Here is a 13,043-nt window from a genome sequence, read left to right on the forward strand (position 1 = left end):
TTTAATCACCTTCCTGCCACCCTCTCCCCTTATGTGTGCTTCCTGTTTGTTCTGAGTGTGCAAAGTTGAAAGCAGAATCATTCTTTTCAACTTTGACTCAATTCAAGTATAATGACAAGTCATCAAGATAGAGAGCAATAGTTTCTTCCAAATACACAACAGTTAAATCAGAATTTGGAGCAGTTCACCCCATTTCACCCCAATGAGCAGTTCAGCTCATTTCCATTTCCAGGATGCAGCAGCCCCTGCTAGGGAAAGAGTGATGGTATGCCAATCACAGCAAACCAGTGTTATCAAAAACATGGATTCCAAAGGTATTTCAAATATTGATTTCCAGTTTTCGTTTGACTGCAGATTACAATCTGTTTAGTTATTTAGATGTCACAACGAACTAGAGTTTCAATGTTTAGTGACATAAATGCACATGGCCGGCATCACAGTGAAAAAAATTACCTAATATTTTCCAAATATTTTACAAATTCCTCCCAAAACACAAGGCTTCTTAAATACTAGAAATTTCTTAGTAGTTTCCTAAGAGCATGTAGTTTATTTCCTCCTTCCCTTCCAGAGCAATCTGTACAGAGAGAAACTTACCTTCCAAAAGGACACTGACCAAGGGGGTACGGTCACTGTTTTTGGCCTGCTGAACTAAAAGTTCACCATCATCCAGCACCCGAGTGACAGGATCACCCCATTTAATAATGCCATTCATGATATAGCTTGCATAATCCTCCTGGTTGGTCCCAAATGCCTGCAGGTTGAAAAAGAATAGATGTATCAAATCAAGAAATAGTTAGCTCTTCCTTCTTGTACCTTTTTGGAACAAGGACCATAACAGGCTGTCTCAATGTCCAACAACAAGATTTATAATGGGCCCACTCACCGGCTTGATATCATTATCCAGAGAAGCAAAGAAGTCACACCTTGTCACCTGCAGAGATTCCGCCTTCTCCATATCAACTTCTACTTTGGAGGTGGCCTAACAGGAAGAGGGGATAACACATTACAAGATAGCCAGCTAGAAGCATTTACTCACAGATCCAGATTTTCCTGATTCCAGCATCCGCAGAGACATGCTTAGTAGAGACACAAAAGAAAATCTCTATGGCTAATATCAGAGTGTGGAGTTCCCTTCAAAGAGAGAATAGGCTTGCCTTTTTCAGCTGTCCTTCCACCAGTAGACAAAGACCTGTGTATGCAAGTAGGCTAATTGACAACTGACTGGCTGGTAAGACAAGAGCTTTGAATAGGAGAGTGCTGAACTTCTTATTTTTGTGCTTTCAAAATATTTTTAATTCAATGGTGTACAGTGTTCCCTCTAAAAGACTATTATCTATATATATAAAAGAGTGATGGCATCACAGCAGCAGACAAAACAACAAAAGTAAACACCCCACAACCCCGAAAATTGACAGCATAACCCCTCATCCATGCCTCTAGGTTGATACAACAAAAAGAAAAGAAAAATAAAGTCCTAATTAGAGGGAGAGGAATAATTGTTTTTATTCAATTGCTGCCAGTTAGAAGGCTAAGCTCCGCTCACTTGGTCTCCTAAGCAACCCACTCAGCCCAGGGGACCCTTTACCTTAACTACCACCAATTCCTCAAAACTTTATTTCCCATACCACCAGACTTCGCCACAGCAACGCGTGGCCGGGCACAGCTAGTAAATCATAAAAATACAATTTACAGCCTAAGGAAGGAAGGAAGGAAGAAGCCAAAGGGAAAGAAAAAGAGACCAAGCGGCAACAGGAGGAGGAGGAGGCGATTTATCGACACACGATTGGTTGATAAAGACTTAAAATAGTGTATAACTACTAAAATAATGTATAAATATTAAAATAAATATAGCGTCACTACTTTGCGGATTTTCACTTATTGCGGGTGGTCCTGGAACCTAACCCCAGCAATAAGGGAGGAAACACTGTATTACTATTATAGTATAATCAAATGTGCTTTAAGTTATAATTTATTGTGGTTCGATCTGTACTTGTGTTGAACTAGTTATAAGCCATATATGATTACACTGAAAATGTGGGATCACTAGAAAGACCTGTGAGAATACACATCTGGACCAACCTGGACAAGTTGTGATCCTCCAGATGCAGCTGGACTACAGTTTTCATTGTCCTTCACTATTGACTATGCTGTCTAGGGATAGTGGGAGTTATAGTTTAACCACATCTAGAAGTCACATGTTCCCGCACACTTCCTTTAGTTTAGAGCATTACTTTCAGAATGACTATTTTGAAACATAATTGCATTGTGCATTTCCTTTTCTAGTCCTGGTGTGTGCACTCATCCTACCAAGGTCTGCTGAACTCCTTTGGGTGAAATATTTGTCAGAATTGATGTTCTGAGCTCTTGCTCATATTTTCCCTGAACTTTCTACGCCTCAATCTCAGACTGTCTACTGATATATGATACATATCTTTCTCTGTGGAGTGTTCCTGCATAAACCACATTTCCTTGGTTCTAGTCCTCAGTGATTTTTGTCATGCATGTGGCAGTGTGTTGGGTCACTATAGCATGAGGCATGTCTAAACTGTAAGAAATGAAACACTGCATTCACATTTGCCATCTTCCCATAATACACACACACACACACATTTTGACCTTTCTTCCCTGAAGGTGAAACAACAAAAGTAATATTTAAGAAAGGAGAATATACTTTGTCAAATGTTTGGGGTGTTGGCAGGAGGAAATTGGTTGAACATGATCCCCACCCCCTGTTTAGAAATGCCAGATAATGTGCATTTTCACATTAAAAGAAGGGGCTTCCTAAATCAGCGTGTACAGTATTACACTGACAGCTGTGTATTCCAGTGTATACTCTTTGTTCTACACCTGTTACAAAATAACAAAAATAAGCATTTCAACACTCTCCAATACAAAAAAACCCCTGATTTTGCTTGTTTCAGCTAATCTCTACCCCCTCACCGTGACATTTCACTTCGCGCATCATTCATTTCCTACTAAAGGCAGGATGACCTTTACAACTAAAAAAATGAACAGGGGAAAAGAGAGAGAAAGACACCATTCTACATCCCATCCTGAAAACCTGCCTTCAGGAGCTATTAAAATGCTTTGTAGATGTTTATCTTCTGTACACAGTTAGCACTACCCATAAGAAGAGGCTATTGTGCAAATCCATTAGACCAGCACTTCTCAGACATTCTGATGCAGAAAATAGTCATTTTTTTCTAACATGATAGGGACAATCATGGGTGACAATGGTTCTCCTTTCAACTCACAGTAGACTAGCAGTCAATGTCTCAGAGACCAACACAGGTCCACGAAGTACAACTATGAGTAGCACTGGACTAAACAATACCTCATATAGTGTTTGTAAAGCAAATGCCTAGCTCTCAAAACAGAAGAGAGAAAAAAGCTTAATGGGAGGTTCAGAAACAAGAAGATAAACAGAGCAAAGCTATTCAGTGACTGGAGAATAGAATGACAATACCCGGTGTCTGGAAACCTATCTCCTATCAGGCTTAGCATCTAAACTGTAGTAGTCATTTCAGTGAAGGTAATATAATAATAACAGCCCCATTTTTCTCTTTCTTAAAAATCTCAATTATGTGATATGTGCAAACACAATTAATGAAGACTGCATATAGCAAAGAGTTATTATGGAAAAAAGGTGTCTCTACTCAAGCTTTCTCACTAATCCTTGTTTCCACAACAAGCTAATTTTTTCAAAATCCAATTATCAAGGTAAAGAAAATAAGGTGAGATCTTCTGAATAGGGGCACAGATAGCAAAACAAACAAACACCACAGGGGTGTTAACTCTTTCCTATGCTATCCAAAGTAAAGTTGTGCATTCATGTGGAATTGCTGCTCATTTTGTGTAGTTTCATTCATGTCGTCTCATTTTCATATTAATTTTTGTCTGGCTAACGAAAAACACAAAAAAATTGTGCCATTGGAGGCTCATTCCCCCTCCCCCCCCCCCCAAGTTTTTGGGCTAGAGGGGTGAAAATTGCCACACACAGAGGGCATTTTGATCCCTTTTAGCCCACCAACTTTTAAAACATTTGGATCTTCCCCAGAGTGCTATTATTATTATTATTATTATTATTAATAATAATATTACATTAACCCCGATTTCTACAGATCAGATCTAATGTGGAGGCATTTTCCTCTCCCAGGCTCAGGTTAGATTCTCAGATCCTTCTTAATATATATATTATATATAAAAATATTATTACATTAACACCCATTTCCACAGATCATATCTAACATGGAGGTATTTTCCTCTCCCAGGCTCAGGTTAGATTCCCAGATCTTTCTTAATATAATATAATATAATATAATATAATATAATATAATATAAACACCCATTGGTACACATCAGCTGTAAGCCCTCTGTCAGGACCTGCTTATTGTTACGGGGCAGAAACAAAAGGAAAACAAAAGCAAGCACAATAACTGTGCGGCTTTCATTTTCGTGTTGGCTCTCGTTTCCTACGAAAATGTCATCACTCGTTTTGTGTAGCCAAACAGTCGAAACCAAATGATAGCACAAAGGAAACAAAGGAATTTTTTTCATGCATATCTCTAATCCAAAGCTATAGCGCTCTCTCCCCACCCCCCTTCTCTCTCTCTCTCGAGTTACACTTAAAAATGTACCTGTTCCAACTTACATAGAAATGTAACTTAAGAACATATCTTGTTCATAACTTAGCCACTGCCTGTATCTATATTTGGCTGGAGTTACACTTAAAATATACCTTTTCTGACTTACATACAAATTCAACTACAGAACAAACCTACAGAACCCATATATTGTATGTAACTCAGGGACTGCCTGTACACATTGGGAGGGAAACTGTGTACTTAATGATATCTAATCATTATTAATAGAATAAGATATCAGATATTCAAATTTATTACAACCAAGCAGAATTCATGCCTTTTCCAAAAGAAAAAAGGATGTAGAAAAGAGGGAGAACAGGGAGGCAGCAATGGTTTCACAATGAGGACATCTGGGTTGGTGGAATGGGTTGGAAGAAACCAAACCTTAATGTGTCTGTTCATAGCAGTGGACTGTGCTGCGCGAACTAGACCCTCAAGCTCAGCACCACTGAAGTTCTTGGTCTCCACTGCCAGCTCTGCAATGTCAACATCATGCCCAAGTAGCTGGTGGGTCCGCATCCTTGAAGTATGGATGTTGAGAATCTGTAGTCGCCCCTTTTCATCTGGCAAACCTAAAAAGGGAGAACACCACCGTGAGTCCTTTAATTCAGAGAATACTGTTCTCTTCCTTGACCACAATGCTAATATTTGTGAAAGAACAACCCATCTGACACAGACCCCAATTTTGTACCAATTCCTTCTATTTTATGTACTTGGAAAATATATATTTTTTATTTTGAATCAAAATATTCTATTACGTCTAAACATGGCTACTGAATACAAACAAGGATTTCAAACTATGGCAGACTTTCTTTCATCTCTTGACATGTGAAAATGGAGAAAAGGAGGATGTGTGGTTCTAAAGTTGCCACAGTAAAACATGGTCACTGACTCTGTGTCACAAGATGGGAGTTATTCTCTATGCTAACAGGGACAGAATAGAGATAGGAGAAAAAGTGGAGCCAACACCATGTTCACATCAGTCTAACAGCATTCATCTGCCAATGTGCTTAAAATGACCCCATCAGCAAAAGTGAGGCAAGTGGTAAAAAGGGAATTTCTTTTTCAAAACTGGTAGACTAATGTGGGGATTCTCTCCTCAGCAAAACTAACCTGCTACCCACCTTGTTATCATTTATGTGCTATGCAATACCTTTTTTGCTGTTGCCCAGGCTTTAAGTACTTTAAATATTTGCATTGTTTCCTGCTGCTACGTTAGATTTATGCAGTTTGATCTGTTATCATTGCTGTTTGTGTTTTATTTGTTTTAATATATTATAAAAGTTCCAGAAACACACGATGAAGAGTGGTATAGACTTTTTTTAAATCTACAACATGAATTTTTTTAAAGAATCAATTTGAAAAAGCAGCATGTAAAGTTGTGATTAACTTTCTTTTAGGTATAAAAACACAATCTGAAATATGCTTGTGTATTTAAGACAAGCTGATAAAATACTATTTAGGTTAATAACAGTTAACTCATTTGCAATGCTGTTCAAATCACTGGTAATGACTCCTGGAAGACCTTTCTGGTTCCCACTATAATGTTATGGCTTTTGATAGCATCCCTTTACATGAATGTTCCCATTGCTCACTTACCAATCTCCATTTTCACCTCCAGTCTTCCAGGTCGCAGAAGAGCCTCATCTATCAGGTCTGGCCTATTGGTCATGCCTACAGACCAAATGAAAACTGTTAGGAAAGGTATCAAGAGAGCCTGAACAGTTTGAGCCTATGGACCATATTGTGAATTGAAAGAACCCTCTTTGCCTTTATGCACCAGACAAAAAGTAGGATGGGAAAGGATTCTTTATTATCTCTACCTAAAACCAAACAAGACATGTTCATACCAATGACCAAGATGTTGTTCAGCTGCTCAACTCCATCGATTTTGGACAAGAGCTGGTTCACAACTGTGTCATGGACGCCAGTACTGCCTGCCATGCTTCCTCGTTGTTTGCAGATGGCATCAATCTCATCAAAGATAATGATATGGACACCACTGTTTGCACCAAGCTAGTAAAGAAGAAAAAACAAAAGCATGTCATACAAGAACACTTTTGTCAATTTTATTTTTCTGTATTATGTAACTAGGGACACTGCTTTTCCAAGCCTCTGATGGACAACAAATCCAGAACCAAGTAGCAGTCACCTAGAATGTATATATTCTGCATGGCCTTTGCAGCCTTAACTTACAGACTGTAAATCTAATTTGGTTCTTCCCAAATTTGATTGAAAAGTTGTAGTGGAAGGGAGAGGCACTGGTGGTCCTTGAGAGATATATATGCTCTTTAAGTCACCACCAGTACTTTGAATAGACACAAAGTTTCCCAGCCTGCACTGACATCAAGAGTGTGGGTGTGATTTTTAGAAGTTTTGCTGCATTAAGACAAAATAAAGAGTACTATAAAACATCTCACTGTAGGAAATGCAGCATCAGAATAAATGTCCTAAATAAGCAGTGGGATCTTCACCCCTCATTGCTTTAAAGTTTTGAAAATGTTTTATGGTATATGATATCTTCTACTGAGATGTGTAAAAATGGGATATGCAGTCCAACAAACTGGAGTAGTCAACGTCACAGAGTCCAATTATCACTTCTGACCTCCCATAGAGGGTTACAACAAAACTGTAAAGGAACCATTGGTTGTTCTAAGACAAGATATATCCTTCACTATGAAAAAAAAATCTCCAAATGATACATTGTGCCCCTGGAAGCCATAGAAAAAAGCATAATTTGCTGGGTTTTTGGGGGGACTGTGTACATACTGAAGTTAGGGGAATCCTAGGTTCTAGGCTTCCACACTAAAGGTTACATACAGCCAACAGACAGACCTTAGGATTGCAGTGGGATCGTCCTAGTGCATCCAAATCCTCTTTTACGATCCCCCTGCAATCCAATGAGCCATCATGGATAGAACTAGACACCACAAAGGATACTGGAAGCAGGAGCCCTGAGTGCTATCTCTTTCTCACATATCAACTTTGGTGGTTAAAATGCAAAACACAACTCACATAAAGAGTTTCCCCATACATGCTGTTTGCAAGAGAAGGAAGGAGAACAACAAAATGATGTCACAGCACATTTTGCAACAGTAGAGATTACAGAAAAGGGGGGATAAAGCAAACAGCTGTTTTGAGTGGGAGTCATGTCATGTTCGAGCCTGAATTCTCATCACAAACTACTACCATTTTAATATCAGATTCTTATCTAATTACCCTTTTTTGTTCTTCTTCAGCATCTGCAAAGAGCTTGCGAATGTTGGCCTCTGACTCGCCAACATATTTGTTGAGGATTTCAGGTCCGTTCACTATTTTTGGTTCTCTGGCATTCAACATCTTGCCAATTTGCCTGGCCATCAAAGTCTTACCACATCCAGGGGGGCCAAATAAGAGGATGCCTTTCACATGCTTACAGCCTGGTGGGGGAGAAAAGAGAAATAATTAATCATCAAGTAGAAATGAAGGTCATTTTGTGACAGAAGTTACATAAAATAATATTGCATTCCATGTAGGGCTACCTGAGAACAGTTGAAAAACTGCAGCTGGTGCAAAATACGCCAGCTGGTAATCTAAATGGTAATCCTATCGCTTTCTACCAGTACTTATAGAACTAAATTTGGAATCTCAATGTGCACACAGATACAAATCGAAGTACTGCTCCTTACCTTTAAAGTTACCAATCCCTTTAAGTCTAGAAGACCCAAGATGCATGAACCTATCCAGCAAGTAAGATTTTCTCCATACTGCCTACAACTCCAAGCATTGGCTAAGGCTGCTATTAGCTAAGGTCCAACAACTGTATGATTCAACACCCCTAGTTTAAACAAATGTTTGAATTTGGTCTTCTGTTATGCAGAAGTGAAGTAGAAGACAATATCTTTAGAATCCTTCCATTCCACTCCCATAGAGAGAAGCTATAGTTTCTTGAAAACAGAACTAAAATCCCACTCCAGAGAGATGCGTGTTTTTAAACCTCATGAAATTGATTCCTTTGAGCATAACAACTCATCCAAACTATTATACACTCTTAGGGTCTCAGGTAGGAAATTGACCAATACACTTTCTCCTTTTTCTGTCTTCCTAATTTACGTACTGAAGCAATTTACATACTAATAGGCTTCCGTACACCTACAGAGCCTCCAAAAGATGGAGAAACTGTTGCCTCCAAACCTAGGGCTGGACAAGTTTGATATTTCAGGGAAGCAAAAGGGAACATAAGCTAAATATACCCCTTCCTAGAACGAAGGAATTGCAGAAATGTTTAAAATGATTTTTCCCTCATTCTCCTGAAATCTTCCCCACTGTCAGGACCCAGGCCGCAGAGCACCAATAACCATGTGCAGAGACCAGAATCTATCTAATATCTTTATTAAAGGAATATATAAAGTAAATAAAAACAGGTGAAGAATATAGTTCAGTAATAGACCTTTCAGGAAAGGTCAAATATAGTCCAGGAAAACAATGTCCAATATGAGATATTAGAGTCCAAAGTTATAATCCAATAACCGAAACACACACTTGCCGAGCAAGTGTGGGGAAATGACAGGGTCCTTTAGTCCAATGGAGCTTGACAACAAGGCTGGAAAACAAACTAGATTCTTGGCAAACAAGACTTGATACGTGGCAAACAAGAAGCTAGAAGCAAGAAGCAAGAACGTGGTCCGAGGCGAGGTCCGGGGAACAAGGCAGGCTTGGAACTAGAACAAGGTCCGTGGCAAGGTCCTGGAAACAAGGAACTGGAGTAGCATAGTCCACACACGATCTCACTCCTGAAGCTGACGAATTGACTCCGCAAGGATCTCCTTGCGGGTAAACACCTATATAGGATCTTGTTTTCCCGCCAAGGAACACTTTCCCTGGGGAACAAGAAGTGAAACCCATACTGTGTCCAGATGCATGACTCCTTAAGATTTCCCAAGGGAAACAGGCTTAATCAGCTAATTGTCTGGCAGCGATTCTGGCGCTTCGGCGCTTCGCCTCCCTAGCGCCTCTATCTCGATTATAATTATCCTTACGAGAGAACGGGGGAGAATTCTGCCCAAGGCTTGTTTGGCTGACTTCTGGAGGGCAAACATCCTGCAGGTGCAAGGGCTCCAATTCTGGCTGAAACGGTGGGAAACCCAAGTTTTCCTCTTCGTCTGCCACAATAGTACTAGGAACGGGACTACATGGCCCATGAGACATCATACCCACTGTATTATTCAGTAACTGACCGGGCCAAGCTGTTGTGATGGAGTCTTTGAGTAATGATACTACTAGGTGCACTAGAAGAAAGACTACTCGTGAGCAAGACTCCGATGAGGAGCAACAAAGGAAGTGGATCCGGGAAATACTTATGGAGCCTACTGATGACAACACATTTGAGGGCTCTGAGGGGGATGATGGGGTTGAGAATCAGGAGGATGAGATGACAAGTTCAGAGGATGAGGTAATGGACTGGACTAAGGTGCGGGAGATCCAGGACATCTGTAGAGAACCCACAAGTAGCAACACGTTTGAGGGTTGGCACAGTGGGGATCCAGCAGGGTCTTGGGGAATTATGGGTTTGGATAAAAGATGGACTGAGTGAAGGGATTGACAAGGGGCTTCAGCTGAAAGGAGGTCTGGTGGGGCGTTGTCTGATTCTAGCTCTGAGGAGGAATTGAGGCAAAAGACTGCAGCTGCTAGCAGGGTGTTGGCTGATTCTAGTTCTGAAGATGATTTGTGAATAAAAATGGGTTTGGGAAATGGATCACCTTTGCAGTCGGCAAAGTGTTGTTGGGTGTTCGTGTCTCCTTGTGAGCTGTTTGGGAAGACGTGTTTTGGGAAGACTTCTGTGTACGTAAATTTAATCTGGATTATCCATGGCTGTGGGGGTTGGAACTGTGAGGGTTTTCTCTGGACTGCTTTATGTTGATCTTATGCATTAGTTGCCGTGCTGCATTCTACGCTTTGGCTCTGTGTATGACCTGGACTGGATTTCGTATTGCTGACTTCTTCTCTGACCTGGACTGGATTTTGTATTGCTGACTTCTCCTTCTCTGACCTGGACTGGATTTCGTATTGCTGACCTCTCCTTCTCTGACCCGGATTGGACTCAACAACGTCGACATTGTGTTTGGGTGACTTCGACAGACGTCTTCAGGCCCCTGCTGGTCGTAAATTCCTGCCTGCTGACGTCCTGCTGGGAATTGGAGTGCCTTCTTTGTTGTTTTACAAAGTTTGTTTTTAAACAGGATTATACTCCAGTTTAATTCGGGTTATTTTCCAGGGTCTGGGATTTTGTGTTGATTGCTGGGAATTCTGTGTTTCACACTGAAGATTAAGTGTTCTGAGCCCTTTGAGTTTGTTTTTGGGCTCTTTTTGGTTGTGAACTAATAAACTGTATTTTTACTAACGTCTGGTCTGGAGCTTTAAGGAGTCCATGTTGCAACACAAACATTTCTGTTAATACAGCTTAGGAGAAAGTATAAGGTAAGGAAGAAAGTGCTTTTCAGCTTCATAGTGTATAGCTTTTCTCCTTCCAAACTTAGTGCTCAGATCCAGGATATTTCAGTTAATTAGGACACAAAGCAGACAACTTTGGAATCTGCAGAAAATGTTTTCAGAGACACACACATAACGCCTCAGGCTACATCCCTGCTGCTACACCACCAATACTTAGTACAAATCACAATGCTAATTGTAAACACTTTTCAGGATGAAAATCTGAATGGTCCTGTTAGGCAAACATCTTGGTTGGTTTTAAAGAGTTTTTGAGTAGTTAGCCACAAATATGTATTTTGGACACTTTTGAGGATGGCCTTGGATTCACAAAAATAGCCTTGAGCCACATATGTAGTCCAAAGGAGATAATCTGGGACCAGAAACCCGATTATATGGCAGTGTAGTTTCAGCCCCAGTCTGTTCAACATGAGAAGAAAAAAGAGGGATCTAGCAGACCCTTCACAGAAAAAACAAAAAAGCTTAAGCTTGTGTGAACTCCATTCCACTTTATCAGATGCTTGGAGTGAAACCTCTATGGAGACAGGAGTTATGGAAAGTCTCAAAGGTGCTACTAGATTTCCCTTTCCTTCAATTAATATTCTGTGGTTCAATTGCTCTGAATTACTAATTTAGCTTCTTGAGTCAAAGTATCTGCTCACTTCCAGTTCATTTAGAACCCTCTCTTTCACTATATCACTATTCTGTGGATCAAGTGCTCTGGAAGTGTATTATATCACGAATATGGAATAAGAAGAGAGGACAATGAAACCAACTGGTTGTAAGCCCCTCTCTCTGTAGTCACTGTGTCCCCAAAGTACATTAAGGGGATATTGGGTAATACTGGCATTGGCAAAAGGACTTTTAAAACATTCCACATTTAAAAGAAACAACTTTTAACACTTAATGAAACCACACAATGAAACATAACAGTGCAATGGATGAAGACAAAGGAAAGAATAAAACACAGAAACCATCAGGAGGAATAGATGGACCTATGAAGGGGTGGATGAAATGGGCTTGAAAATAGCTAAAGGGAAAATATTGCACATAGATTTCAAACTTCATTTCCAGCAACACATTAGGTCTTTGGGGTCTTTCCAGAGACAAAGACTGGTCTTCCTCACAACCTACATTATACTGAGTCCCGTTCAGAAGCTGGAGAAATTACTATTCCCAGAATCCCCTCAGCCAGCCTAGCAATGTTATATTGCCAAACCCATATTCTCTGTGATATTCTCTGTCACAAAAGAGTGGCTTCACATCCTCTTATAGATGTTTGGTGTTGCCATGTACCCAATCATGTATTAGGCTCACTTGGAAGTTCAAAACTTTGCAGGAGGAACAGTAAAGAGGGCTTGCTCCTTGGTATAGCTCCAAGACAGGTTTAGTCACAGCAGTAAATATGATAATATTGACATTTGTGAATTTTCAGAAAATGATTCTGTGTTGCCATTACCTTGATGGGGAGATGGATAGAGAATCATTTATTAGTCAACTCTCTGGCATTCAGGAGAGACAGGCAGAAAAGCAAACACACACAATGTAAATGGGGGAGGAAAGAAAAATATTACTGGAGGTGAAAGACTAATTTTACACATGAACCAGCAAGGTGGTGATAAATTAAAAGTGATCCTTGTCAACTTAGTGTCATGGAATAGCCTGTTAATATGGGGAACACGATCTCTCGTGTAGCCAAAAAAACAGTGAGGTGGGATTTGAATGATGAGTGATGCCAGTGAAGGGGAATCCCAGCCTGCCGAGACGAGAGAGGCTACGAAAAGGCTATGAGCAAGTTGGGGCAGATTTTGTACAAACAGGTTTAGGGAATTTCTGTTTTCAGGCAAGCCAGATGGACGTAATCTTTGCGGCTCTTTGTTAGCCCTCTTGCAAGAAGGGGCCACAAGGCAAGGGGAAGGATCCAATACCTTCACC

General features: G+C 40.2%; 1 protein-coding gene across 2 annotated transcripts in view; it reads right to left on the bottom strand.

The window, feature by feature from the left end:
* Window positions 1-13,043, bottom strand: part of nsf (N-ethylmaleimide sensitive factor, vesicle fusing ATPase) — an 87,177-nt gene that overhangs the window by 24,820 nt on the left and 49,314 nt on the right. For both annotated transcript variants that reach the window (XM_003222418.3, XM_008113243.2), the window contains exons 9-14: window positions 7,863-8,062; window positions 6,494-6,659; window positions 6,243-6,317; window positions 5,028-5,215; window positions 884-979; window positions 595-751 (exon numbers count right to left, since the gene is read on the bottom strand). In XM_003222418.3, coding sequence (XP_003222466.1) covers window positions 595-751; window positions 884-979; window positions 5,028-5,215; window positions 6,243-6,317; window positions 6,494-6,659; window positions 7,863-8,062 — 882 coding nt within the window. The remainder of the gene's footprint in view (window positions 1-594; window positions 752-883; window positions 980-5,027; window positions 5,216-6,242; window positions 6,318-6,493; window positions 6,660-7,862; window positions 8,063-13,043) is intronic.

The sequence above is a fragment of the Anolis carolinensis genome, chromosome 6, assembly GCF_035594765.1.
Source record: "Anolis carolinensis isolate JA03-04 chromosome 6, rAnoCar3.1.pri, whole genome shotgun sequence".
Classification (NCBI taxonomy): Eukaryota; Metazoa; Chordata; class Lepidosauria; order Squamata; family Dactyloidae; genus Anolis; species Anolis carolinensis.